Below are 27,113 nucleotides of genomic sequence, written 5' to 3'. Positions count from 1 at the left end.
AAGCTTAGATTAGGGAAATACATGTTTCACAGGCCAAGAATGGAGCCAGCAGAGAGAACAGAGATCAAATGTGTCACACACACACCCACACATGCTCACACACTGACACATGTATATCTCTGCTGTTTGCTTCAATTCTAGAAAATGTGCAGATTCATTCTATAGACAGCCTGGACATGCCTTGAGCCCCTCAGAGACCCGTGCACACGCCCAGCGGTTTCTGTCGATCGGCCTCTTCCTCCATCCATCGTGTCTGCACGCGTGCCATGGGCCCCACCTCCGGACCAGCTCGAAAGCAGCAGCTGGCCGGGGCACTGGGGACGGGGGCTCAGGGGCATGGCTGCTTCCAGAGTGAGGCACTCACCGGGTGCTGGAAGGAAGGCGTCATCTATGCTGTCCTCGGTCAAGGTGCCAGTGGGGTCTGAGCTGTACCGCTGCAAGAAGCTATCTTCCTGGAGGGGATAGCTCTGCTGGGGAGGAGATGAGGCAAGGTTACTCCAGCCAGTGCCGCTCACTTCGGCGGGGGTATCAGGATCACCTGACAGCCCGTTCACCTGCAGATAATGATTCAGCAGGTCTAGGAGAGGACCCGCACCACCCACAGGCGGCCCACAGACCCCAGGGCAAGTGGCACGGCCCTGGCCGGGGCCGTCCAGCAGGGCTTTCTGCAATGACAGACATGTTCCGTAGTCTGTGCTCGTCCACGCGGTAGCTACTAACCACATGTGTGAGGAACTGAATTTCAAATTGTAACTTAAGCAGCCACATGTGGCTGGTGGCTGCTACACTGGTGAGTGTGGGTCTAATCAAGGCTTCACACACCAAGCAACAGCATCACCTGCAAGGTGGGCTCACATACAGACGGCCAGGCCCCTCCCCGCAGATCCTGAGTCAGCAGGTGCGGGGTGCTGGCCCGACCGTTCGCATCTCTAACAACTGCCAGGTCCATGACCTGCACGACGCGCTGTCCTTCAACTCTATCTTCAATAGCATTTTGATAAGTGATAGCTAATTGCTGGCCTTAGGGTAGGGATCAAACAACACAGGAAGGAAAATCCCAGCTTTCTGAGTTAGGGTGGGCATTTCTTATGTCTAATAGAGCCATGGTACAGAGCTGTTATTTAATTCTGCTTTACAGGAGTTGATACCTACCCCGTTTCGATCACCGCAAGCCACAGTGGGTGTGTTGCTGGTGGAGCTCTGAAAAAGAATCACAGCTGTTTACGGTGCACGTGGACGCTCGCCCATCCCCACTGAGAGCAGGACAGCGGGGGGGGGGGCTCCGGGAGTGGGCGCGGTTAAAGGGGCTTGATTCCGTCTTGACTCGTTAGCTTTAGAAAAACTAGATTTAGTTCTGACTTAACGCTGTTCCTTAGTGGACCAGAAGAGGGTATGACCCAGTTGTTGCAATGCAGTAAGATAATTAATACACTGAATTGCTTCATTCTGATTTTGCCTTTACCGTCTGGTTAACGTCTACTTCTTTGTCTCTGCGTGAGTTCCACAAGACGGGTATCATTTTTTGCTAAAACTCAACCTGTTCAAACCAGGAGGCAGAGCTTGAACAAGAGTGACTTTGGTACCAGAGAACTGAGGAGGGGCGTCCGGGAGCTGGCGGGGCTGTGGAAGAAGCCCTGCTGGGGGATGAGGTACTCGTCCGCATCCACGACATCTTGCATGTCCTCTTCGTCCATCAGGGCGCGGTAGAAGTTGGAGTCCGTGGGGCTTGGCAAATGCATCCTCTCGTCCCCCTGGCACAGAGATTGTGAGACCATTAGAAAGGTCCAGAGAGCCGCTGTTCCACCCACTGGCTGTCGAGGCGGGTCTGCTGTCAGCAGGTGGCTTGTGTGTTTGCCAATTTAGTTCTAATACACTCGTCCCCCCTCCCCCTGCCTGGGTCTGTGAAGTACAGCTCCTCCTTCCATGTCCCCAGACCTGGAACTAAGACACTGAAAATTCCCTGATGTCTCAAAGTCCTCAAAGGAAATGCAGACAGCTCAGGAGGAAAAAGGAAGGGCCAAAGCCACAGCATTCAGAGTGCTGTGCTGTGTACAATGAGAAATACACATCTGGTCGTCTTCCCTGCTCCTGGCACAGAGCTCCTAAACCCCTGGAATTCCCTATGTGTCTCTTACATTAACCAGGAGACTTCTGGAAGCACCTAAAGATGGGGGCTGGTGGCCAGTGGAGACAACCATGTGATCACACGGAACTTTCAGTCTCGCCCCTAACCTCCAGGGAGTGCAGGGGGACTAGGGGTCGAAGCTACTGCCAATGACCAGTGATTTAATCAGGCCTATGTAATGAAGCCTCCATAAAACCCTGAAAGGACAGGGTTCAGAGGTTCGGGGTGGTGAACCGCTGGAGAGCTGGGGAGAGTGGTGCACCCAGACAGCACGGAAACTGCGCCCTTCCCCCATGCCTTGCCCCTTGCATCTCTTCTGTCTGGCTGTTCCTGAGTTATACCCTTCTAGAGTAAACCAGTGATCCAGTAAGTAAAAAGATTTTCTGAGTTCTGAGAGCCACTCTAGCAAATTAATGGAACCCAAGGAGGGGGTTGTGGGAACCTTCTGCCAGATGGTCAGATGCCCAGGTGACAACCTGGACTTGGGACGGGCATGTGACCTGGGGGGAGGGGAAGTGGCCCTGGAGGACTGTGGGATCTGACGCTGTCTCCAGGTGGACAGTGTCAGATCGAGCTGAACTGAAGGACACCAGCTGGTGCTGGAGAACTGCTTGCTTGGTGGTGTGGGGTCTCTCCCCTCCAACACACACACCCTGCGATTGCTGAGCAGAACCTTGAGGCGTTTTGCAAAGTGTTTTGCATGTATTATTTCACTGAATCTTTAAAGCAGCTCTGCGAGCTTAGTTTCGTTAACCTAACGTTGTAAGTACAGAGTCAGGGATCTGAAGCCCCAGGTTTGCCCGACACCAAAGCCCTGGTCCTCCAGGAGAGCAACATAAGGCTTTGGCTAAGGGGACCATGATATGACCTGAGTGTGAGGGGCTCACAGGGGTGGCAGATGGAGCGGGGGGCCCCACGGCGCACTCCACTTAGTCCACAGCTTGGGCTGCGCTTGTCCTAATGCACTGAGGATTAATGGTGTGACCTGCGAGACGGGGAGGCTGTGTCGGCACTGGACGGAGCACAGTGACATTTGATGCATATTAGACGGATTTTCCCAGTGCGTGTGCAGACTGGGATCTGGTACCTGGATGACAAGGTAGCGCTGGGGGTCTCGGGCCATTTTGGAGAATTCAATGATCAACTCACGGAACTTTGGGCGACTATCTGCATCGATCATCCAGCCTGGGGAAGGAAGGAGGAAAGTCAGTGCAATTAGAGCCCTGAAAGAAGTGATAAAGATGGCATCGCTGAGAGAACGCACTTACGGTGAGATTCTTTTAGACAAATAAACGAGGACGAAACCTAATCTGTGACAGGTTTTTCAGTCTTGGCAAACCAGCACTGATTACTGTTTAAAGACCATGATGCCATCACATATTGGAGTCAGAATGACAACAACATGCTCTAAGTTCCTGCACCTCCCCTTCCAAGGGCCAGCATTCTGGTGTCATCACCTTAAGTGACTGCAGGATATGCACTGCTTTCTGTGAACCGCTCGGACTGGAGGGTGCCCTGAGTCCAGGTCTCTCGGTGAAGCCCTCCCTTGACCTTCACCCTCATCCATGTTCACTCAGCAGTCTAGTAAGCTGGAAACCAGATTCGGTTTAGGGAAAATTAGGGACTTTCTTAAGAACCTCGGCGTTTGGGAATTCCACACCCTGGTGCTTTCACTGTATCACACACTGAAGCAATCACATGTGCACGTGACAGGGGTGCTTCGGTGCCTTCCATGGTGGGGATACTTCTGTCAGCCGTGCCAGTGCATTTGAGTACACGATGATCCAAGTCTAGATTAAACATGCTGGAGGAACAGCTATCGACTGGAAATCCTCCTGATTCCTGAGGGTTATTTATTTTCTATCAGCAGGACGTCAAGCTATTCTGGGCCAGACTGCTATGTGACCTGACACAAATCATGTAACCTCTCTGGATCCCAGCTTCCGCAACCTTAAGCAAGGACGTTAAAAATGATTAACTGTGGTCTAAAGTTCAGAAAGGCTTAATACTTACATTAACTCGATCACATTCCCTGTGCTACCTTCTGTATAAATGCTCGTCATACATGTAATGTGACCCGCAGAGCCTACTGAATTCGTGATTCTGATGGCGCGGTAGTGTCACCGTCAAGCTACACATTCTTACTTGGATTAAAATGTTTACTTGCTCCCACTGCAGAAGGCCTCACATAAATCCACTGTCTGAAAACGTTTACGTCAAAGCAGGAATGCCGATTCTGTTAACCTCTTGTGGTTACTCATTGTTAGGCATTTAAAAACAGTCTCTCTGGTAACAGGCTTCAAAAAGTGGGGCAGCTTTTTCACTGAGCAACTCAGAGAGAAGAATATTTTGGTGCAATGGCTTATGGGGGACTTGGATTTTACTTGTTTGCTTGTGAACATGGGCAAACGTCAGCTCACAGCGCTCAGTGCGTCAGGTAAGTGCTTCCAGAAGTGTCTGAGGGGGTGTTTACAGATGTGCCTGCCTATGGACCGTGACAGCATGTGTTCAGGGCGTCGAAGGCCTGGGGCGCTTGGCTCGGGGCAGCCCAGGGCCAGGTGCAGCCGGCCACTCACACTTGACCATGATCATGTAGACGTCGATGGTGCAGATGGGCGGCTGAGGCAGGCGTTCTCCCTTCTCCAGGACGGTTGAGATCTCACTCGCGGGGATCCCGTCGTAAGGCTTGGACCCAAAGGTCATCAACTCCCAAACGGTGACTCCTAAGAGGAAGAAGCGTTGCTTTGTGAGTCAATAATAATCACTGCACCTTGTCTTTAGTCATCATTGTTGACATACTGTTTCTAAGGTTTAAAAACCCATGTCTGTGGCCTTGGGCAATTTGCTTGATGCTAGAAGTCTCAGTTCAGCTCCCTGTAAACGGGGGTGATGACAGTGTCTGCCTCATAGGACAGTTGTGAGGACCAAACAAGATAACACAACTGCAGTGTTCAGACGATCCCAGGCAAATAGTAAGCAGCCAATAAATAGTAAACTTTAGTAATAACAGCAAAGGGAATACCACCACTCTGAAACATACGGATTACCGTCTGTGGAGCTGGAGTGCCACACCCAGACATCATCGGCCCCAGGTGACTTACCAGCAAGGTTATAAACTGTTTTTAAAGCATAAAAAAATTGGAAGAAAAACCCCCTGTGTTCCTTTTGATAAATATAAAAACCCCATACTTTTAATTTCAACATCCATCAATCGTCATGATTAAAAAAGTCAAAGCAGGAGTAATTTTAGAATTGGTGTTTTTTAAGACTGTTCCGAAGTTCTGATGGTCCTTCCATCTCCGTGCCTCCCTTGATGGAATTCTCTGCTCCAGAAACACACAAATGCCGTGGGGAGTATGTCCCCACCTGGACAGCAAGGTGCCACTAGCGATGAGTGCAGTGGGCCTGAGCCTGGGTTCCCAGAGCACACAGGGAGGGACCAGACACAGGAACCCGGGGCCTTCCTGGTCTCCAGCTAGTCTAACCCCCCCTTTTCTTGAGACTGGCTTCCAAATGCCTATCACCACGGATCTGCATAGATTTTTCAGAGGTCATTCCAAAACCGAATGACCTGAACTAACACGCAAAATGCAAGGCTGAAGAATGAAGGAAAGCAGTGGTCCAGGGACAAGAAAATAGATTCTTCTGTCCTGCCCACCACGGAGTCAATATGGACTTGATGAAAGAAAGAAAATCTCATGCCCAGATCTTTAAAGTCGATTGGTCCTCCTCTAACTAGGTTTAGACATTGCATTTAAACACACACAATGAATTCCTGCGGGAAGGCAGCTTTTCAGGTTTCAGAACAAATGGTGAAAGCGGGCGGTGTGTGTACCCGGTTGTGGGGTATGAGTGGGGCTGGAAGGTGCTATGAATTCTCTCTCTTTTCAACTCCTAAGCGGAACTCATAGGTCCCTAACTGACTAAACTATTTTGCCTCGACTGGAGCCTAGACAGTGGAGTAACAGGATATGTTTTTAGCCTAAAAACTCAGGTTCATGTTGTAACAGGTCTGGTGTACTGCCAGGACAGCAGATTAGAATCACTGACAACATGATTTCCACTGAGACGAAAGACACAGCGCCCCCGTGGTGATGCTGGCTTTCTGATGTCGGTTGTAATCATTCACAGGGATTAAGTCACTGAGTCGGAGAGTTTTCATTTACTGGACAAACGTGGCCCAAGTGCGCGCTGCGAGTGGACACACAGGGCCAGGGGAGAGCGCAGCCGGTAGGCTGGGAAAGGCAGACCACTTCTGATCCTAACTGATCACGGTTAGGGGCTCAGGTTTTATCTGGAACATATGTGGAACACCAAAGAAGGATGTTAAGCAGAGAAGCGAACGTCTAATGTAGTTTAAAAATACATTTTCCTGCTGTTTGGAGAACAGATGAGTGGGTGTAAAACAAGCCCAGAGAAGACCCAGGAGGAGCCCCTCCTTGGTGTCACTGGGGGTGGGGGTGGGGTGGCTTGGGCTGTGACAATGACAATGACAGCTCTGGGCAGGACCACAAATGGGAAAGCGGCATTTCTTCCCATCCCTCTGGGAGAGTAGACATTTCTTGAACGTGACTGAAAATAAGGCATCAGAATAGCTTTAGCTCCTTATCTAGTTCATTGTGAGCAGCTCAGCTCACAGGTATAAATGAAAATTCACTTATTCATTCACAAAGATCTCCGTCTTTGTAAAGCTTACATTATAGCAGAAAAGACAAAGACCCATGCAATTTTTAAAGATGCATTCGGAATATTAGGAAGTTAATAATGCTATGAAAGGAATGCTAAATGGACAATCTCCTGAATGATTTTGTTTTTGTGATAATGGCTAAATTCCTCTTGGAGATTCCTTTCACTATTGCTCTCCCCAAATACACGTTTCCATGGAGGTGGGTGACCCCTTCACCTCTGTTGCGTTCATAGCTGGGATAGGCTGCTGATGCATACATAGTTCAGTGCGGATCAGGTGTTTTGCAACCTTTGGGCTGATTCTGGGTGACAGGGAGGACTGCCTGCAGTAACAGAGGTGGAAGCACCCCAGCACGGCAGCCAGTGGAAATGCCTTCCTGGAAGGCAAGGCCCCTGCGGACTCAGGAAATGCTCTGTACAGAGGACGAGGCGAGAGCGTGACAGGTGTGTCTGAAGACAGGGAAGCCCGTCAGAGGACGGAGCACAGGGCTGTGTGGGCTTTGAAGGAAGAAGAATCAGACCCCGACGAGACGGCCTTCACGAGAGCTGGAAACAGTAACTATTTCCCTTTCCTCACATTTCCCCACAAACACACCCTCACAGTGCATTTCCTGAAGCCATTCTCTCTGATACACAAAGATGACCCCTCACTATATGAAACCAAAACCGCCGCGAGTTAGTCCATCATAAAACCACATTCCTCTACCGGGAAACTCTTCCCCATGAAACCTGATTTGTCATCTCCCTTTGGTTCACTTCAGATTCAGGGCAAGAGGTCACCTTTGGTTTGATTTGGGGGTACAGGCGTCTCCTAGGTTCAAGTTCCTTCCCTCCCGTTACCCACTCTCCTGACAAGCTCACTGTTCTCTCCAGTGACACTTGGTACGGGAGTTAGACTCAGTCTCCTTTTTCACGTTTTCTAGTACAACAGACAGACAGTGGCGATTATGTGATTGTTAAGTCACTGTTCTGGACGGCAGAGCGCACAACGTGCGTGAACAACACAAGCCAGTGCAGCCCCAGCCCTGCTTCACCAGCCTCGGGATTTCGACTCACCGTAGCTCCAGACGTCACTCTGGTGGGTATAAATTCGGTGTAAAATGGATTCCAAAGCCATCCACTTGATAGGCACCTTGGGATGATGAGAGAGAAAAGTAAGAAGACAACAGTGTTGAAAAAAAGGAAATCACACCGGAATAAATTACAAGCAACAAAGGTGAGGACGCCGGGCCGCCCCCAGCCCAGCCCAGCCCAGTGCACCTTCCCAGCCGGTAGGGAGAGGTTTAGTCTGGTAGAGAACAGGGCCTCTGTCAGGCCCAGAGCTGAGGCCCTTTGGTCCGTGGGCTGTTTGCTGAGCTGGGTGCATGTGCTGGCAGCTGGGGGCCCTGGCTGTGCCCTGCGTCTGTGGCTGTTTGCAGGGCTAGCTGCTTGGAGCCGTGCGGGCCACAGTGAGAGCGAAGACGGGAGCAGCTGAGCCAGGGCGTTCTGGAGGGCCTATCAGGACCCCCGCACCCGTCGCTGCTGGGACAGCCCCCTGGAGAAGCCCCAGGCCCGTCCGAGAGGAAGAAGCCAATGCGGCCGCAGCCAGCGCCCCTCGGGAGCTGCTGGAACAACATGGGGCCCTTTCCGTGCCGCTCTCCCAGCTGTTCTTCTGAGAGGGGCTTTACCCAGGACTGGGAGGTTGACACCTACCCTTGGCTAACGGTCACCTAGCGATGGAGCTGAGCTCACATGTACCGCCTCCGGCCTCTGGGTGTGTCAGAAACCTCTTTACGCACCTTCCCAGCAAGTCTTGCTCCGCGGGCAGCTCTGGCTGCACGGCCAGAAGAGCCTGGCTGGACCCGGGTGCTGGTGGCAGCTGTGAGCTCACCCAGCAGGGCCCGAGGGTGGCCCCACCCGGGTCAGCCTGCTGGCAGGGCAGTGCTCGCCCTTTACAGGCCCGCGCCTTACCTTGCCCCCCTCCGCGTGGTATTCTTTCTCCTCGGCGCCGAGCAGTTTGGCCAGGCCGAAATCCGTGATCTTGACGTGCTGCGGCGTCTTCACCAGCACATTCCTGGCCGCCAGGTCTCGGTGCACCAGGCGCCGGTCTTCCAGGTAGTTCATGCCCTGCAACACGGGGGGGCACGGTGAGGGGCGGGTGCTCAGCGGGCTCCCCTGGAGGGCGCGGCGGGGATCAGACAGAGGGCGGGCGCCCCAGCGCAGGGTGCAGCGTCACGTACGCGACAGCCTCCGAGCCGGAGTCTGTCTGCGGACGGACTGCCCTCCACGGACACAGTGACTTGCACCTGGTAACATCAGTGACCAGAGTCTACCTGCTCCACGGACGAAAAGGGGAAGAGATGAAGACATAACTGGCTGCTGACTTACTACCTTATGTCCATCCAGTTACTCAAGCTTCAAACTCAGCTGAACAAACAGAAGAAGCCAGTGACGCAGCAGGAGCCCCGCCGTCGGCCGTGACCTGGTTACACGCTGCTTCCTGCTCGGGACGGCCGACCCCACCTGCCCGGCCTCGCCTTCCCTGCGCGCCAGCGCGTCTGCGGCGCCACCTCCCCAGGACCCAGGGCTCTCATCACGCTTTCCTGGAGCGTCGTACGTGATTCACTACCAGTGAAGGTTTCGGTCCTGTTTTATTTTCTCTTTTTGAAATTGAAATCACATGGATGTTGAATTTGCTTTTATGGATACAAGGTGCCACTCCCTACCCCCTCCCTGGCTGCCTCCACAACTGCTGTAATCAGAATCAAGGCTGGAAGAGACAGAAAGACAGAATACTTGAGAAGTGCCCAGCGCAGGCCCGACACACAGTGAATCCTCGGAGGTACCGTCAGCCCTTGGTACCCATGAGACTGGTTCCGGGACCCCCTCTCCCTGCCACCCCCCTAACCAAAATCCGTAGATATTCAAGTCCCTTATAAAAAATGGAGCAAGTGTTTGTTACCTACACACATCCTCTTGCATACTTTAAGTCACCACTAGATTACTTATAACACCTCATACAATGTACATACTTGTAAACATAATGTAAATGCTATGTAAACAGTTGCTTGCATCCAGCCAATTCAACTTTTGTTTTTTGGAGCTTTCTGGAATTTTCTTCCCACATATTTTTGATCCACGGTTGGCTGACTCTGCAGATGCAGGACCCCGGCTACGAAGGGCTAACTGTGTGACCCCTCACCTCTAGCCCTTGTCCACAGCCTCCTTGGTGTCTCTGTCACCTGCCCTTTCTCCCCTGACAGGCGGGCTCACTCCCTGCCCCTATTCATGGCTTGAAGCCTGCCCAGCTGAGCCAAGCTTCCCTTGGACCCTCGCAAGCTCTAACCCGTTGACATGAGCTTGGCAGCCCTCGCCCCTGTGCAGGGCCAGACGGGCAGGCAGGAGAAGCCAAGCCGGAGGGTCAAGTTCTGCACACGGCCCGTGTGGCTGGAACCACGTCCTCTCCTACTTGCTCACAAAGGTGCCTCTCCTCTCCCCAGTCAGGGAGGTGGACCACATTTCCAGCCTCCTTTACAGCCGACACCCATGAACTCTCCTCCAGTGAAGGGCAGGCACCACAGAAATGCTTACCGAAGGGCACAAAATGGAAATGAATGGGCAAAACCAACTCTGCATTACTCTCGAGCCTTTTGCATGTAGCTCTCTTCATTTTAGTGCAAATGCAGGGAATACCTCTGTAGATAAGGATAGATCCCAAATTTTCTGGCAAATTCATTGCTTCCTTTTGCATAAGATATTAGGTAAAAATTACTAATTAACTTGTCACATCAAAGTGAAGTTTACAAATTTTCCCTCTAGAGTTAAACTAGCCATCACAGGAAAACAGGATCTTATAAAGACACTACCCAGGAGTTAGTCTTTGAGGGCTATTTTCGAAGCCTTTAATGTTTTTCTTTTCTTGGGGGAAAAGAAAAAGATTCCCATGTGTCCACTGTATTATCTAGAAAGCTCCTGAATGTTTAAGATGCTGTTTGATTTAAATGGTTCCTTTCTAAGATGTCTCAGGTGTCGGGAAATAAGGTTAATGGGCTCATGTCTATTCAAGAGGAGGTGGGCAGGTGCTTCCCTGGAATAGCACTTCCAGGTTAGGAATCATTCCTTCGGGATGGAGCGTGGAGAGGAAGACAGAAGCAGGGCTTCCTAGCAGAGGAGGACTTCCTACTCCCGGGCACCTCCCCCGCTTCACGGGGCCCCTTTCAGCAGCATCGTCTCCCCTGTGGTTCACTAAGCCCACAGGAGGACTTCAGAAGGCATTTCCAGCTACATTTAACTATCGTGAACTTTCTTTCTGCCTCTTTACGTGCCTAAGAGAGGATCTGGTGCACTGGATACATTTTTTACAAAAGCTCGCTGAAGATGACGGAAGGAAGGGATGAATGAATGATAACAGCGGCCGACAGTTCCGAGCCAGGCACTTCAAACACACCTGCGAAGATGCCTCTCCTGGTGCTGGGAGGTCCGGGACCCACACAACAGCCTCGACAGCTGCCCCAGGGCCCCAGGGCTCTGAGGCCACCACTGGGACCATGCCCTTAATTTCCCGCTGGGGCCTCCAAGTGAGACTTGTCTGCAGACCCAGAGATTGCTTCCGACGGATGCCACACCCCAGCATCTTGGCCCTGTGCCTCGGAGCTGAGCGTGCCCGAGGGCAGGTGGATGGGAATCTAACAAAGGAACTAGCTCCACCCCCGCCCCTCCCTCCCCACCCACCCCCACCCACCTCAGATGAGCAGAGCAACTGCAATGCACTGCAACGTTTTCTCGTAACACCAGCCTTCAGAGAAGGCTTGGGAAAGGGCAGGAAAGAGCAGTACGTGTCTGGAGCACACAGCTAGAGGGATTTAAATCAGACATAATTTTGGGACAAGATTAGACTCATTTGAACTTAGATAAAACTCTATTCCTTGGTCTCTGTCCCACATAATATGGCGGTTTGAAAGGCCATCTCAGTTATAACTCTAGGCCCAGCAGAGTTATAGTTTAACCAGCACCAAAGATAAGAGCCCTGACATCGCTCGTAAACTCTCAGAATCCAAACAGAACCACAGGAAGCAACATCATCAGCGTCAGCCTCATGGGGCCTCTCGGAAACGCATTCTCTCTGAGATCCTCACTTTAACTGAATGGAACGTATTTATTTTGCTAGTTAACGCAGGACAGCTAGGATGGATGCGGCAATCCTGAGGTTAAAAGGGGATCTGAAGAGCCACCCTGGGACCTGAACGCACAGGAGACACAGGACGCTTCACGAGGGTTTTAAAGACTTTCCTCGCACAACGCCCGGGGAAGGAGAGAGGCCTGGGCTGGGTGTGACACATACGGACCGTATTCCCAGGCCCTGCAGCACCCTGCAACTTAGGAGGCGCCCAGAGCAAGAGGCAGGAATGCGCTGCATTTCTAGTGTATTTTTTCACCACCATGTGGGGCAGTGGTGGGTAGTGGGGGCGGACACTGACTTGGTGACTACGGAGGTGGCAGGATAGGAAGCGGGGGGTAGGCAGAAGGTTCTGGCAGAGTAAAGCAAAGCACGGCGTCCACACCACCGAACCCCTGCCCTCAGAAGAGGCAGGGAAGTGTCCGAATTTCCTATTCCAGGCCCCAACCTCCTGCTGTGTAGGGACAGGAGGCCTGCTAGGCTCACCAGCCTGTGGGCTCCACTCTGACCCGTGACATCAAGTGCTGGGGAAAAGCACAGACTTGGGAGCAAGGAGCCCTGGGGTGGAATCTTGATTTTGCTACTTCCTAGCTTGAGACCTGGGCAAGTTACTTCAACACCCCTTGCCTCACTCTCCCCCAATGTAAAACGGGCTACTCAGAGGATTAAGTGAGTTCATCAACATGGAGCACTTAGGACGGGGCCCAGAGAGTCCTCCCTCAGTGCTGATTGCCATCGTTTCCTCCTAAATGTGAAATCCATCCTCTCTTCTCCACCCCTGTGCCATGACCTGGAATTAGGCTGCTGCCACGTCCTGCTACACTTCCCAACGAAGTCTGATCACGAATAACTTCCCGCGCGGCGCCCTTTGCTTTCGTGATGAAGCTGCGCTTGTGGGTTCCTGCGGGGTCTCCCCTCCCCTCCGGCAGCCCTCAGTGTCTCTTGGCCACCTCTCACTGCTGCCTCAGATGGTCCCCAGGACAGGGACGGGCTCTCACTCGTGTGCACAGCACCAGAGCCACGTCCAGGCTCCCGAGGGTGCAGGGCGGCTGCCTCACCACTGCCGTCCCCGCACCTGGCGCTTGGCTGGCCGACTGAGCCCACCTGGCCATGCCCATGTGACGCCCAGAGCAGCCTCTGGGAGTCTGGTCCCTCGGCTCTCCTGCTCTGACCCACTCATTTCCTGCTGCACTGTTACCTCTGTATGGATCTGTTCTCCTCATCTGTTTGCAAGTTTGGGGAGATAGGAAATTCTGTCTTCTTTATATAAGTATTTCACATGATACCTGACACTGACAGATATATGCTCAAGAAATCACCAAGTGAAATGACCAGAAGTTGATGAATGTACTTTAACAGTACGACAACTTTTGGCTTTATAGTGACATACTGTAAAGTGATCGTTTAGGTTAAGTTCAACTGTAGTCTTGTGGAACGATGTGAGAATAAATAAAAAAATAATTCAAATAAGTAGACTATCTGGTAACCGGATCTGCTGTGTGGCTCTGTCCCTGTCTGCGGTCTTGCTGCCCAGGGTTTCACGCAGGTACCTGCTCTGCCGCTGAATCAGCTCTTAGGAAGCGTCTTCCTCTCTAGCCGGGTGGATGGAGGCTGGAGGCCGGAGGCTGAATCACCACCCTCAGGCTGCAGTTAGTCAGCAGGGTGGGGGCTGCCTGGAACCTCACCTTTCACCTCCAGGAGTCCTGATGTGGCGCACAGGAAAGCCAGGCGATGGGGGAGCAGACATGGGCGTGAAGGCCAGAGCCACCTGGGCCCAGACAGGAGGCCGTGCACAGGACCGTCAGCGTCTCCCCCTGCCCCCGAAGGCTGCGCAGACAACAGCCCCTCTTCCGGCCCCTCTTCCAGCATGATTTTCATTCTCTCCCACCCCTGCTCATCTCTCACGACCAGGTTCTAATTTGTCGATGTGGGTGTCATGACCTAGACTCAGACACGAGTGGCCAGCATGCTCTGCTACGTCATCGGCAGGACCACCTTCCTCTCCTCACCCGGATGGGTCTTCCCTTCGCTGCTCTCGTGCCCTGAAAGCGCCTATAAATGTCTGAGCAGTGAAAACGCTGGGGCTTTTTCAGATGAGTTTAGACCAAACTAAGTATCCCATCTGCTTAAAAAATGGATCCTTCGAATGGAATGTTTTCTGAAGTTCATCCTTATTAAGTCTCATCTTATAGAATGAACTAGGTGTAGTTCAGTGCTTGTGAAGTTGTGGTCGGTTTCCTTCTGACAGCATCCACCCACCCCTCGACCCCAGCCCCCAGCTACCTTCACACCTCACCAGGGCCTGGTCAAGTATCTGAAACGTATATCGTCTCTCTAAAAACTCACTTCTGTGAGATCTTAATCCAAGTTAGGTGAAAGAAAGCTCTGTGGTCCCAAAGGTTTGTGAAAATGTGAAATTAATCACAGCCTAGAGAGCTGATTTATGCAGGAGTTGGCAGTCACGTGCTCTGCGGTGCTCTAAGAGGAATGAGCCTGGCGCGGCAGCGGTGTTCTCTAAACTGAATTGATGACAGACAGCGTCTTTTGCATGCTAACATTTTACTACATTATTATCCCATCTAATTATTTTGGGATTCACTAGCTGGCTTATGCAGCCAGGAAGAATGCATACACTTTCCGAAGCACCTAAGTCACTCCCCGTGAGTGAGAGCCCCCTGTACCTTCCCGAGCCAGGAGCTTAGGAAGCGGTGATGAGGGAGCAGGTGACGTCTCGACGGCCTCCTGAGACTTGAGTCTAGAATCCACTCTCACCCTGTGTGGAAGGGCACCTCTGCTTTCCCAACCCCAGCAAGATTCCCCACTAGGCCACCTCTGTTTTTTTTTTCTTTTTTTCTCTTGCCCGTGATATAATTTTATTTGTCCTCTTAGCAGTTTAGCCAGGACAATAAACCTGCGTAATGGTACCCAGGTCTCCATCAATCCTGGAAAACTTCCCAAGAGAGCCTGTGCCTTTGTGAATCAGGGAGGACATTTGTAAGTCAATAAATCCCACCTCGAAAACGCCACCAAGATTAGTTTCTGGTCAGCCACTAAGTGTTTCTGGGTAGTTTCACTTCTAACTTTTACAGAGAAAACTGTTCAATCCTTAGGTAAACAGTCACTAACCCAAGAGCAAATTTCTCTCTTTACAGCTGAAGAAACCATTACTTTCCTTTCCCTGCAAGGACAGACACTGCAGCGCCACAGCTATTCAAGTACAGTGCCTTAGGTTTCTCTTGTGAAATAGGGAGCAGCTCCGTCGCAGACAAATCTAACAGCTGCAACGTGAACCGACTTCGGATGAAAGTGAACCTAAACAGAGTTCAACAGGCAGAGCAGCGGATTGAAATAACAAGGTGAAATTCTGAGTAATATCATCTAGAGCACTGTCTTGGAAAACTTGCAGGCCCTGGAAAGTCAACTCAGGAACTTTGGAAACTCATGGCTGACCAGGGCCCGGGCACAGCTGAACTCGCCCTGTGGCGGGCACTGCCGTGGCCAGGTGTTTGTTTCTTCCTCGTGCTGGCAGAGGACTGATTTTTGGGGTCAAATAAACTTCCATCTATGCAGACACTTGTGAGCAGGCAGATCTGAATGTAGGGTTGCCAAGGAGAGAAGGGGAAAAGCTCATGAACGAGAGAGGACCGGAAATAGGAGACGCTGCTCTAGGGAGAGAAAGTCGATGTAGAACCAGAATGAGACAATGTTTCAGCTTAGATTTTTGTCATGAATCTAACTTAAATTAGTCAAAATATGGCGAGAAAACCAGAGAGGTGAGCATGGGGTGCGTACTGGGGCCCGAGTGGGCACCTCACAGAGGCTACCCAGCACCGTTCTCGCTGCCGGGAGGACAGACGGCAGAGGCCCTTCTGCGGCCACAGAGAGACAACTCGCCTAAGAAAAGCCAGAATTGAGTTGTGAATCTCCCAGAGTCACAAGCCCGGTTCCGTACCGGGCAGAACTTGCCAAGGCTATGCGTCGCATCACGTAAGAAGTCACTTTTGTGGAGCTGCCAACTGACACAAGATAATCACAATATGCTAAATACCCAGGCAGCCTCTGGTGAGCTGGGCCTCTTCACCCAGGCAGGCGTGCAGAGCTCTGGCCGCCCTGCCTGACCGGGGCAGCGGCAGCCAAGGCCTGGCTCTGACGGAGCTCACCTCCCCGTTTCAAGTTAAACAAGTAAATAAACCAGGTCTTCGCAGGTAGCAAGATGTGTTTTTAAAAAATAAAGCAAGTTAAGCAAGGTAACAGAGGCTGCCTGGGGTGGAGGGGGATAGCTTTGGTGATTCTCCTGCCTTAGCTCATCAGGGAAGAGACTAAGGAAGAATTTCTGGGGACAGGAGTCAGGACACGAGTAAACCTCCAGGAAGAATGCCATATTCAGCGAAAACTACTTGGGGCTAACGACCTCCTCCCCGACCCCAGCCTCTGTCCTGGGCTGGACAGCGTCCTCCCAGATCTCACGCCTACCCAGCACCCCAGAATGTAACCTTCTTTAGACATAGGGTTTTGCAGATCTAATCAGTTAAAGACCTCGAGATGAAGTCCTCCTGGATTTAGGAATGACTGGTGTCTGCTAAGAGAGAGGGTGATCTGGACTCAGGCCTAGGGCAGGAGGCCACGTGAAGACCGGGCAGAGACGGGAGGGACCTGGAGCCACCAGAGCTGGGGAGGGAGGAAGGATTCTCCCCTAGAGCCTTGGGAGGGGCACGGCCCTTCTGACACCTTGATTTGGAACTTCTGACCTCCAGAACTATGAGTAAGCTTCTGTTGTGGTAAGCCACTAAGTTTGTCGTGCTTTTTGGTGGCAGCCCTAGGAAACTAACACGGTCAGACAGAGAAATAACCAGCCTTTTCATGAGACCACAGCACGCGAGGCGCACAGGCTCTACCAGGACCACTGCCTAGCAGCGGCCATGTGACTCCTCTGCTCTGTGACCGGGGTTACGCCGAGAGCACCGCGCGATGGGCGGGCGTCCGAGAGGCACACCCACACCACCGCGTGCCAGAGCCTCCGGGGCTGTGGCTGAGACAGCGACCCCGACGGGCACTGGAAGAAGAGGGTTGAGGCGGCCTCCCACCGCCAGCCTCACCCTGCACCGCTGACCCCAGAGGAGCCCGTCCTGTAGTGAGCGTCTCAGGCGGCTGCAGGCTGGGCAGAGCCCAGAACACGTTTTCGTGTCTTTAGTCACCTTCTACGCCTGCTGGGGGTTGAGCGAGCGAGTTCAGAGCATCCTCAGGAGGAAATCTGCAGGACCAAGGGTGCTGCCGCCCTGGGTGAGGCGAGCAACCAGGACCTGGATGGGGCCTGGGGGACGAGGGGCGCCCTGTCCTCCCTGGTTCCTGCAGGCTCCCAACACCCGCCCCGGGGCTGAGGGCGGGGCCTGCCCACAGATTCCATTCATTCAGCGGAGTGAACGGTATACCCACTGTCAGGAGAAACAGAATTTAGCAAGTCGGGTTGCAGACAACTGATGCACTACTGGCCTGAAGAGAGGGAGATCTGAAATGGAAGAACGGTCCTTGTGAGGCCGTATGAGCAGCTAACACCTGGCTCATTGCTGTGCTCCTGGTCTCAGCCCCACCTGGCCACTGTCTGCCCCCTCAGCCCCTCCCTCGCTCCGGATCTAGCCTGTCGACAGGGGGACCCCTACGGAGCCCCGTGAAGCAGCAGAAACGTCTGTTCACCTCCTGCCACCGCACGTCAGAGCCAGCACCTGTCTGTCCACCCGGCCACTGTCACCTGACAGCCTTGGCCTGGTTTGCTGGCCTTGTGATCAAGTCCTGCCTGGGTGAAAGCCACACCTCCTCCCCTGCTCCAAATTCAACAAAAAGAATGCCAGGGAAACAAGAACACTAACATCAACCGTACTGAGAGCCCCCAGTGCAGAGAAAACTGTGCAAACGTAGCTGAATAATTAGATTTTCAACGTGCAGTGGGATAGGCACCGATCTGATGCAAAGGACAACCGATTCAATTCAATCCAAACTAAAGAAGACTGCATGCCACGTACATGCACGTGCACACACATACACACACCCTCTTGGCAAACTCTATGCTGTCCGAGGATGGAGAACGTAATGATTAATTTCTCGGGTGTCTTTATTTCCCCTCTGCCGCTGTTCTCCGGGGCTCTCCCTCAGGATCGCATCATCCCAGGAGGTGAGGCTGGGGCGGCGAAGCGACGGCAGCCACCAGCGCTGCCTCGTGGCCCTGCCTGCCCTCCCTGCAGAGCTGGGCGCCTGCTCCGAGCACGCTCCTCTGATTTACCTTTGCGATCTGCACGCACCAGTTGAGCAGGTGCTGGGAGCCGATGTTGTCCTTGTGCTCGCGGACGTAGTCCAGCAGGCAGCCGAAGGGCATGAGCTGCGTGATGAGCTGCACCGTGGACGTCAGGCAGATGCCCAGGAGGCGGCACACGTGCGGATTGTCCACACTGGCCATCACGTAGGCTTCCTGGCGGGGAGAGGAGGAGAGGGCGCATCAGAAGGGCTCCCCGCCGTGGCTAAAGGAACAGGCAGACAGACCATTTCCGGGTACAGAAGTCGAACACGATGTTGAGTTTGGAAATGTGCGCGTGTGGAGGACAAGGGTGCCCGTGAAACGTCTAGTGCAGTGGACGTTCCCGTGGGGTCTCTTGCACGCGAGGCTGTGGAGTGGCTTGACGGGAGACGGCGTCCTCTGAGTGCACGTGCGGATTCTGCATCACAGAGAGGCCCGGGCCGCGCTCGCCATCGGCAAAGCGTTGGGTGAAAATGAGACCTGACGTCTCCAAGTTTGGGCGTTGCTGAGCCCTTACGAAGACCTCCACCTCAAAGCCAAAGATGCCGCCGCTTAAAATGGTGTCAGGGCCGGTGGGAACCCGTGCTTGGGGCCCACACCCTGGTGAAGACTTGCCCGCTGACTCCGGAACCCCGGCCTTGGGCACCGTGGAAGGAGATGCTGAGAGCTCTGGGGGGGGGGGGTCGGGAGAGGGAGGGGGACCTCACCTCCCCACAGAGCACCGGGGGCAGAGGGGGGAGCCACCCCGCCTCCCCCCCCCCCCGCACTGCCGGGACCACGGGAACCGCTGCCACGCACAGCAGAGAAGCCCTTTCAGTGCACCGTTTCTGGCTCTGAACCGGACGGAGGACGTTACACCTACAGCGATCGCAGACTCTGCTGGCGGCCCAGGATTCATTTCTGAAGAGGTGGTCTGTGTCGCCCCGCCTCAGTCTTGGGAAGGGAAATCCATGCTGCTCTGCAGAACCCACTCCCCACAGCCCCGCCCCTGCTAATTCGGAGGCTGCCGTGGCGGGAGCCCGGCACAGACCCACAGCCATGGACTTTATCTGAACCCTTCTGCTATCCTTGGGCGGAGGAAGCGGATTTCATTTACCACCATGCACATAACTGGGCCTCGCTTTTGTCTAAGAATTAGGGAATCCTCAATTTCCACCAAGAAACTCCATCTCTTTGCCTTTAGAATCCAAAGGGGGGGGGTGACATTTTATACAGACACAGAAGGGACCACCTGGTCTCCAAGAGAAAGTTCAGAGGCGCCTCTCCCCACCTGACTGCTGCTGTGCTCGGGGGTGTGGGCCCTCTGTGCAGAAGGGAACACGGCCTGGGCCAGGTGAAGGCACGCCAGGGGGGATGCTGGGGCAGGCACCGCAGGAGCCAGAAGTGACAGTGCTGACAGACAGGTGGAGGGGCACGTACACACATCCCTAAACACAAACGTGATAGCCTGAACCCCTCCCCTGGCCTCACTCTTCCTGGGGAGCCCGCCAGGCCTCGCAAAGCCTCTCCTCCCACAGACCCCCAGTCCTCCTTCTTCTCTGTTCCCCAACTCTGCTCGCCCGCACCCGGGAGGGCCTTTGTCTGGAATGCCCTTCCACCTCCTCTTTCCCTGGCTGACCCCTCCTCAGAGGGCATCCCTGAGCCCCAACCTAAGTTAAACTCCCCTGGCATCTTGCAGTTTCTCCCTCGGGGGAGCAGGCTCCGTACGGCCTGCGAACTTGCCAGAGATGCCAACCCTCGGGCCTCACCCGGGGCAGGTGTGCCGTGTGAGATGCACGGAGCTGGGGCGTGTTTATCACCTCATCTCCCCAACACCTGCTCCTGCTACGTCATTCCCGTGGTGCCCAACACATCTCTAGGCACAGAGCTGCCTCAGAAACACCACGGCCGAACGACACTGAAATCATACGAGACAGAGCCCATGCCACGTCCACTACGGAAAGAAACCCACAGCTCTGACATCCGCTGCAGAGCCACCGTCTGTCTGGACGCTGCCCCAAGTGGAGACACCCTGCTCTCACAGGCATTTCTCCTCGTCCGTGTTGCAAACGCGCATCACAACAGCAGAGCAGGTGTTTAATGCTATGGACCTTCTGACAGCTCTTCACCTTTGAGAAGGGCTACTGATAAAAAGTTAACACTGGAGAAGGCCTGCAAGTGGTTTCTTCTCAAGCCGTTATTTGTCTGAAGAGGAAACTGAGGCCCAGTGAACGACGACCAGAGACCACATTTCTTATGTCAGGGCGGGGCCCACACCCGGGGCTCCCCCGACCCAGGCCCTCCCCCGCTTACCCCACGCACCGCGAGGCCTTGTTGAGTGCTCCGGCAGATGGGCTACCAGAAAGCGCCACACCTCATGACACAGAAAGAGCACGTATATAAATGTGTTTTGCATTCTCGTTCCGTTGCCTGCCCTAAATTTAAGCTGGAAAGTCTGTGGAAACATCAATAGGCCGTGCGATCGCCAGAAAAGCACAAATCACGTCTCTCCCCCAGTCTGGGAAACTGTACAACCATAACACCAAAGAAATCCCCTGGCTGTTCTTATTTTCTTAAGATCTGGTGGAGACTTGGAAACATGTTGTATTCATTTTAGAGGGGAGAGAAATCTGCAGATCAGAGCAGTCTGAGCGGCCCATCTGCTGCGGGCCGTGGGGAGCTGACCTGGGGCTCGGGGAGCAGAGCATGGGCGTGGGTGTCCGGCCACACAGAGCCTGGAGCCCTGCCAGGACCCCGCTCCTATTAAAATCTGGTACAGCCACAGATTTCTGCCTCCCGAAGCCCGGGCACAATGGGGATGCTGCCTGGTGGTGTGTCCTGTTCAGTGTGTGCAGGAGTTAACGTCAGCTTTGTCCTTAGCTTTGTTTTTCTTGGAATCTCAAAGGTGCACTGTGACCTACGGCAAGAATGCTTGGTATATCCCCCAGCCATCTCTGATCGGCCACCCCCCCAGGCGTGCAGACTGGCAGGCAGAGCCCACGCTCGGAGGCTCCCAAGGCTGAGGTCAGAGTCACGTGGCAGGAGGGCCTCTGAGGCTCGGTGACCTTGGAAGTCTATTATTTTGTCCAACCGTTGAAATTTGGGGGGCCTTCCTTCTTGCCGTCTCCCTCATCTGTGAACTAGTTTACGTTAAAGATTGGGGAAAAAGGATTCCACTAGACTTTAAACTCCTTCAGGAGAGGCAGACGCTTAACTTTAAGAATATTTCTGAAAGTGTCCCATTAACTAGGCCACCACTGACCGCAGCGTGCGCCAGGGCTGGAGGGTGTGTGTGCTGGACCTCAGTGCTGGCCTGGGTAGGGGAATAAGAGTACGGGTTGCTGGAGCCATTTACAAGTGCGTGTGAGTGTTTCAAAGCCCACGCTCAGGGCTTCCCTGGTGGCGCAATGGTTGAGAGTCTGCCTGCCGATGCAGGGAACACGGGTTCTTGCCCCGGTCCGGGAGGATCCCACATGCCGCGGAGCGGCTGTGCCCGTGAGCCATGGCCACTGAGCCTGCGCGTCCGGAGCCTGTGCTCCGCAACGGGAGAGGTCATAACAGTGTGAGGCCCACGTACCGCCAAAAAAAAAAAAAAAAAAAGCCCACGCTCAGCCCCCTGGGCTGCCTGTCACAGAATTAACTTGCCTTTTAACTCACTGTTGAAACTGTCCCTCAAATCACTGGCGGCTGCTTCAGCTTTCCCTTCCCTCAGGGGCTCCCCACGGCTGCGCCCACCCTGCGAGGACAGGCTCCCTGTGTATGTGGGGCAGAGGGAGCTTCGGGAAAAGCAGGCGGAGGGCCTCGGGCTGCCATCCCTCTGGTTACAGCCACAGGACAGGTGTTAGAGCAGGAGGAAGAAACCGGGGTGGGTGGGGGGACGCAGGGAGAGAAGGAGAGCAGGACAGAGACAGCGCAAGAGGCGAAATGGGACTTCACACTTTTTTTTTTTTTTTTACCTTGTCAGTCTTTCCTTTCTCTATCTTCTACCCCAACTCTGGCCCACGAACGCAGATTTCCTCCAGTTTTAGGGGTCCTAGAGGGCCCTTCTCAGTGAAGCTACTTCCTTCCCAAAGTGTAGCTACTGTCTTCAAAATCGCCCTTACTCTGCGTAGTGAATATTGTTAAAATTCACATCGCAACACCGTTTTGTGAAAGTTATTAGACTGTCTTAAATGAGTAACAAATGAATTAAGGAAGCCAATTCTGCAAAAAGATTTTCTTTTTAACAGTGTAGGAGAAGGAGCTAGAGGCTGAAAGTGAAGAGACTTCACAAATCACTTGTTTGCTGTAATTCTTGTGGTTATGGAAACAGGAGTCGACGTTATGTTAACAGACTGTACGTTAATTTGTAAACTGTGAAAATGAAAGATAACTTTGCCTGGTAAGCTATCATCAGTGTGTGAGACCTTCTGTTGCACTGTGTTAATACATCATCCTTCAAGTAGAAGATACTGGGGTGGGACTTTCCTGCTGCGATGAAAGGAGAGGAGGCTGCCTGGAGAAAATGGGGTTGGAGAGAGTGCGCTCCTGGGAAGCTCACTGTCTGAACGCTTTTTTAAAAAGGCCCATGTTTGCTTTGCTTACTGTATATTCTGTGGGTTAGATACAAGAGTGGGGAAATGTTATATTTGAACTTTGTCCTTCGTGGCTGTAACACGAACTAAGTTCTCTAGATTTTTGACTCAGTAAAGGCAGTCGTTTTCCTTTTTCATTGACTGTTTCCCTAATTCACGGCTGAGCCCCTCCAGCTCCTCTTTCACTGGCTCTGCTTTGGGACAAGAGCAAGAGAAACCCACATCCACCACGGCAAGCGGAGGCCAGCGCTGTTAGCCCGGGACCCCAAGGGTGTGTCCACCGGAGCTTCCTGAGCTTCTACCTGCAGAGGGTTCTGCCCAGCTCCAGGCTGGCCCCTCCTGCATCCAGCCTCTTTCTAAGACTGTGCAGCCCCCTCACTGGCTAGTGAGGGTCTGGGGAAGGTGGAAAAAGTTCAAGAGAATCGCAAGTAAACACATGTAACAATAATCTTGTGGAGTATTTCAAAGAGTCCATGAAGTAGCAATCAGCAGTCGCTGGAAATAACCTTTAAATTACTTTGAGAGAAAGTACAGAAGGGGAGCAAGAGATTATAGAGTTCATAGAGCATCATAGTGTTAATCCTAGGCACCTTTACAAAGCCATTTCAAAGATGAGCTAGCTGGTGGAAGAAAACGAACATGCATTTCAGAGTCAGAAGTAACCACGTGCTGGAATCCTACCCCAGCCACGTGACCCTGAGCATCAGGCTGCTTCATGCCTCCGTTTCTTCACTGAAAGCTTGGCGAGCACAACACCTAGAGCAGCACAGGCCCGCCAGCGGCAGTCACTGAGACGGCAGGGGTAAAGCCATGAGCACAGGGACGGCCCCCGGTGGATGCCCAGGGACCGCAGGCTTCCGTACTTTCGGGGGCCGATAAGAGAATGGAAGAGTGAGTCTTCTCTACGAGAGAGAATTATACCAACTATAGCCAGAAGGAAAAAAGCCAGGAAAAGCGACCATTTAGAATGCGGTGATGACAGAGTCTAAAACAGAGCAATGTGCTGCCAACCACGAAGAAAGGTGGCTTCTGGCTTCCAGGCCCGCAGAGAGCTAGAGAATAAAGCAGAAACTCACATCAAGAATCTCCTTGTTGGCTTTTGGAGATGTGGCTTCTCTTAATTCCTTGATAGCCACAGGAATTTTAACCTTCTCGCCTTCTGGGATCCAGAGTCCCTGTGACGAAGAGAGGTGAAGACATTGGCTGGCAAGCGTCATACACGTAACAGGCGGCTCCTAGGCTGGCTGGGCATTAGTGACCCCACCCCAAAGGGCGAGGGGCTCGAGCACGGCTCTGCACCCAAGGCCACCGGTGCTGGGAGTCACGACAGCTCAGCAGCTCTTTAGCTATCACGTTCCAGAAATCAGAGCAGTTAGACAAAACCCCTAAGCTCGTGCCAGTTACACAGTCAGTGTGAGTCATTTTGTCCAGAATTCTGAGATTCCGGGTCTAGGCCTAACTGCAGTCAGACTATGCAATGGGGATGTAGGAGAGAGAAATGAAGAGGAAGCTGTTCTGAGCTGGGCTTTATTCAGATGCTGCTGTGCCGTGACAGGCAACCCTCTCTCAGACGGACCTGTGCCACCCACCCCTCGGAAAGCTCACACTGAACTCCTGAAAATGTCTGTGCCTGTGTACAGATCTCACCGCACCAGTTACTTGTCACTGGGATTATAAAAGATTTCCTCTAGACAACTTGAGAAAAACACTGGCTCTTCCTAAACGCTCAGTGACACAAAGAGCACGTGACCACGATGAAGACCGCCGCGGAAGGCGCCCGGGACCCCCGGGGGGCTCACCTTGTACACCGTGCCGAATGCTCCGGAGCCCAGCACCTTGACCTTTTTTAATTCTGTCTCCTTTAAGATCCTCAAGAGAGCTTGGTTGGGAGCTTCTCCGCTGGGCGTCAGAGGCTCGACAAGCTGTGACAGACAAGAGGAAGAGACGATGCCTGCCGGGCCGGGGAGAGGAGTGGCAGGTCCAGACACCAGGGGACAGAACTCGCGGCTCTCCCTCCGGAGACAGGGACGCCTGTTCTAAGGCACTTGGTGAGACGCTCGGAAGGAACAGGGACTGACCCCTCCCCCCCTCAAAAAAAGGCATCCTTGAACAGAACGGCTCCTTTGCAATAAGTGCAATTTCTATTTCTGTGTCCGGGCCGAGAACACTTGGGGAAGGACAGTGTTCTGTGGTGGTCACTCTGCTAACCGGTCGGGCCCCTCACAGCCGTTTTGCTGTAGCTGCGGCGGGTCCCTCTTCCCAGGGCCTCTGGCTTCTGACACGTTGTCGGACACGGATGCCGGTTGAGAAACCACGGACAACACGGTCACAAACGTGGCTCCAAAAGGAGCAGCCGCTGGTGTGGACAATGGCATTTTCCAAAGTAACACCTCCTGAGCTCACGTTTCTGCGCGCCAGCCTTCCCCTTGGCCGGCCCGAGCGCCCGCCCCACGTGGGCAGCGGGCGCCCCGTCTTGGGAACCGGCCGTGGGACTTACCCTAGACACAGCTGCATTCCCCTGGATACAAGTACTAACATGTGCATGTAGTTGCTTATAACTGGACATTCAGAGATTCTTCCGACTTTTTCCTCGCGATAAAAAGAGCACAGTAATAAATCTTCAAGACGCAAGCCTCGGGCTGCCGCGCCTCCCCGCCCCCTCGCGCGCGGCGCTCACCTCGCGCTCCTGCAGCAGCCGGCGCAGCGTGCGCTTGCGGACGATGCGGCGCCTGCGCAGAAAGAGGCCGACCCCCAGGGCCAGCACCAGGGCCAGCAGCAGGGCGCCCACCATCCCGGTGGCGATGGACGGAATCCTGGGCCTGGAACGAGGTGGACACGCAAAGGGGTGAGGTTTGTTACCTTCTTGGCATTTCACATATTTCCCGTACGTTCTAATAGCATGACGTCATTTAGGGCTAGCTCAGAAAGTGGAATACGGCGCAGCTCGTAAAGGAGAAAGGAGGGCGGACTTGGAGCCCCTGGGCAGGGTTTCCAACTTCCTTCAGTATAGGAGCCTGCTTTGTCGCATGTTTTACACTGAGGTATCATTTGGACTTCTCCCTACAGGATCATACTTTTCATCTGTTGATTAAGAAAACACATCATTTAAAAAGTAACTCAGAGTTCAGCCATGCTTTTCATATGAATCTGTGTGGCTTCCCCGGAGTGTCTCCACGCGTTTGAGGCACGCCCTCCGTGACACTTGCGATGTCTGCTGGCCAGGCTGGAAGGAGGGACCCTTTCAAACCTGTGGAGACTTCCCGAGGGGTCCGGGGCTTTCAAGATGGGACCAGAGCCGTAGGAAGTGCTGTAGCATGAGGGTGGAGGCGGTGAGGAAGTGACAGGATTTCCACACGGACAGCAGAGCTGTCAGGGATGAGTGATGTCATCCTGCAGCCACCCCTCCCCCCATAGAGCTCGGGTCAACAAACACCCAAAACTCAGGTTCTAAAGCTCACGGGGAAAGAACCGTCTGAATTAGTAGATTCTGAATTTAGAATCTTCATAAAGCTTTTATTCTCCAGCACCTGTGCCATCTAAGCTTCTGGCAAACTTCATATTTTCAGGTAGAAATGTTAATGAATATCAAAGATTAATCAGTAGCACCGTTTGCACCTAAAAAAATGTGCCAGTGTTCTTACAGATTTCTCATAAGTGGGTCAAATGTACTTCACGTAAATGGTATTGATGACACTTTCTTCTTAGCAAGTGCAAAAGTCATCTCCTGAGTTATACCATCTTCCCAATTAATACAGTTTGAATTAATGGGTTTTTCCCATTTTGAAGGGGACACTGAAAGATATAAGGAATAATTTGTACAGAGTATGTGTTCCATGGGAAGTAGGGGGAGTGAAAAGAGAAGAAAAGAATTAAAAGGGTAAAAATATAACAAAGAATGGTCGTTGACCGGTTTCAGGGTGGGGATGTGACGGAAAACCTCATAACTAAGACGCTGATTGAAGCACGAAGAGAGGACAAAGCTTGCTGGTGTCCTCGTGGCTCAAGTGAAGAGGGGCGTAAAAGGAAATCTTTATCTTTGAGAAACTGCCCTATTTGTCTTTCATGTCTCACTTGATAGCAGGAGGGATCAGTTATCTTGGCTAATTCTTCGGCAAGAGACTGAGCTGACTGGCATTGAGGAAGGTTGTTGAGGGGAGGAATTCTGTAAACATTACTGGAGATGGCAGAGGTTCCTGGACGTTTGGCTGCTGTTTGGGGATAACTGGTCAGTGTCTTGTGTATAATTCTGATTCTTCGATAGACATTATTAGTTGGTAGTATCACTCTTTCCTGATGAGTCTGAACAGG

At 53.0% G+C, this 27,113-nt stretch overlaps 1 protein-coding gene across 5 annotated transcripts in view; it reads right to left on the bottom strand.

Annotated features, from left to right (window-relative positions):
• EGFR (epidermal growth factor receptor) overlaps positions 1 to 27,113 on the bottom strand; it is a 194,755-nt gene that overhangs the window by 8,452 nt on the left and 159,190 nt on the right. For 3 of the 5 annotated variants that reach the window (XR_004528039.2, XR_004528040.2, XM_033862782.2), the window contains exons 17-27: positions 25,483 to 25,624; positions 24,605 to 24,727; positions 23,882 to 23,980; positions 18,241 to 18,426; positions 8,762 to 8,917; positions 7,868 to 7,943; positions 4,702 to 4,848; positions 3,213 to 3,310; positions 1,584 to 1,751; positions 1,153 to 1,200; positions 365 to 554 (exon numbers count right to left, since the gene is read on the bottom strand). Coding sequence is in view for 3 of the 5 variants with exons in the window: in XM_033862782.2 (XP_033718673.1) it covers positions 365 to 554; positions 1,153 to 1,200; positions 1,584 to 1,751; positions 3,213 to 3,310; positions 4,702 to 4,848; positions 7,868 to 7,943; positions 8,762 to 8,917; positions 18,241 to 18,426; positions 23,882 to 23,980; positions 24,605 to 24,727; positions 25,483 to 25,624 (1,433 nt within the window). In the remaining 2 variants the exon portion in view is untranslated. The remainder of the gene's footprint in view (positions 1 to 364; positions 555 to 1,152; positions 1,201 to 1,583; positions 1,752 to 3,212; positions 3,311 to 4,701; positions 4,849 to 7,867; positions 7,944 to 8,761; positions 8,918 to 18,240; positions 18,427 to 23,881; positions 23,981 to 24,604; positions 24,728 to 25,482; positions 25,625 to 27,113) is intronic. The other 2 variants (XM_033862783.2, XM_033862784.2) reach the window with 2 other exon arrangements.

The sequence above is a fragment of the Tursiops truncatus genome, chromosome 9, assembly GCF_011762595.2.
Source record: "Tursiops truncatus isolate mTurTru1 chromosome 9, mTurTru1.mat.Y, whole genome shotgun sequence".
Taxonomy (NCBI): Eukaryota; Metazoa; Chordata; class Mammalia; order Artiodactyla; family Delphinidae; genus Tursiops; species Tursiops truncatus.
The sequence above is the reverse complement of the archived record's forward strand: the minus strand, read 5'-3'. Positions and strand labels throughout refer to the sequence as shown.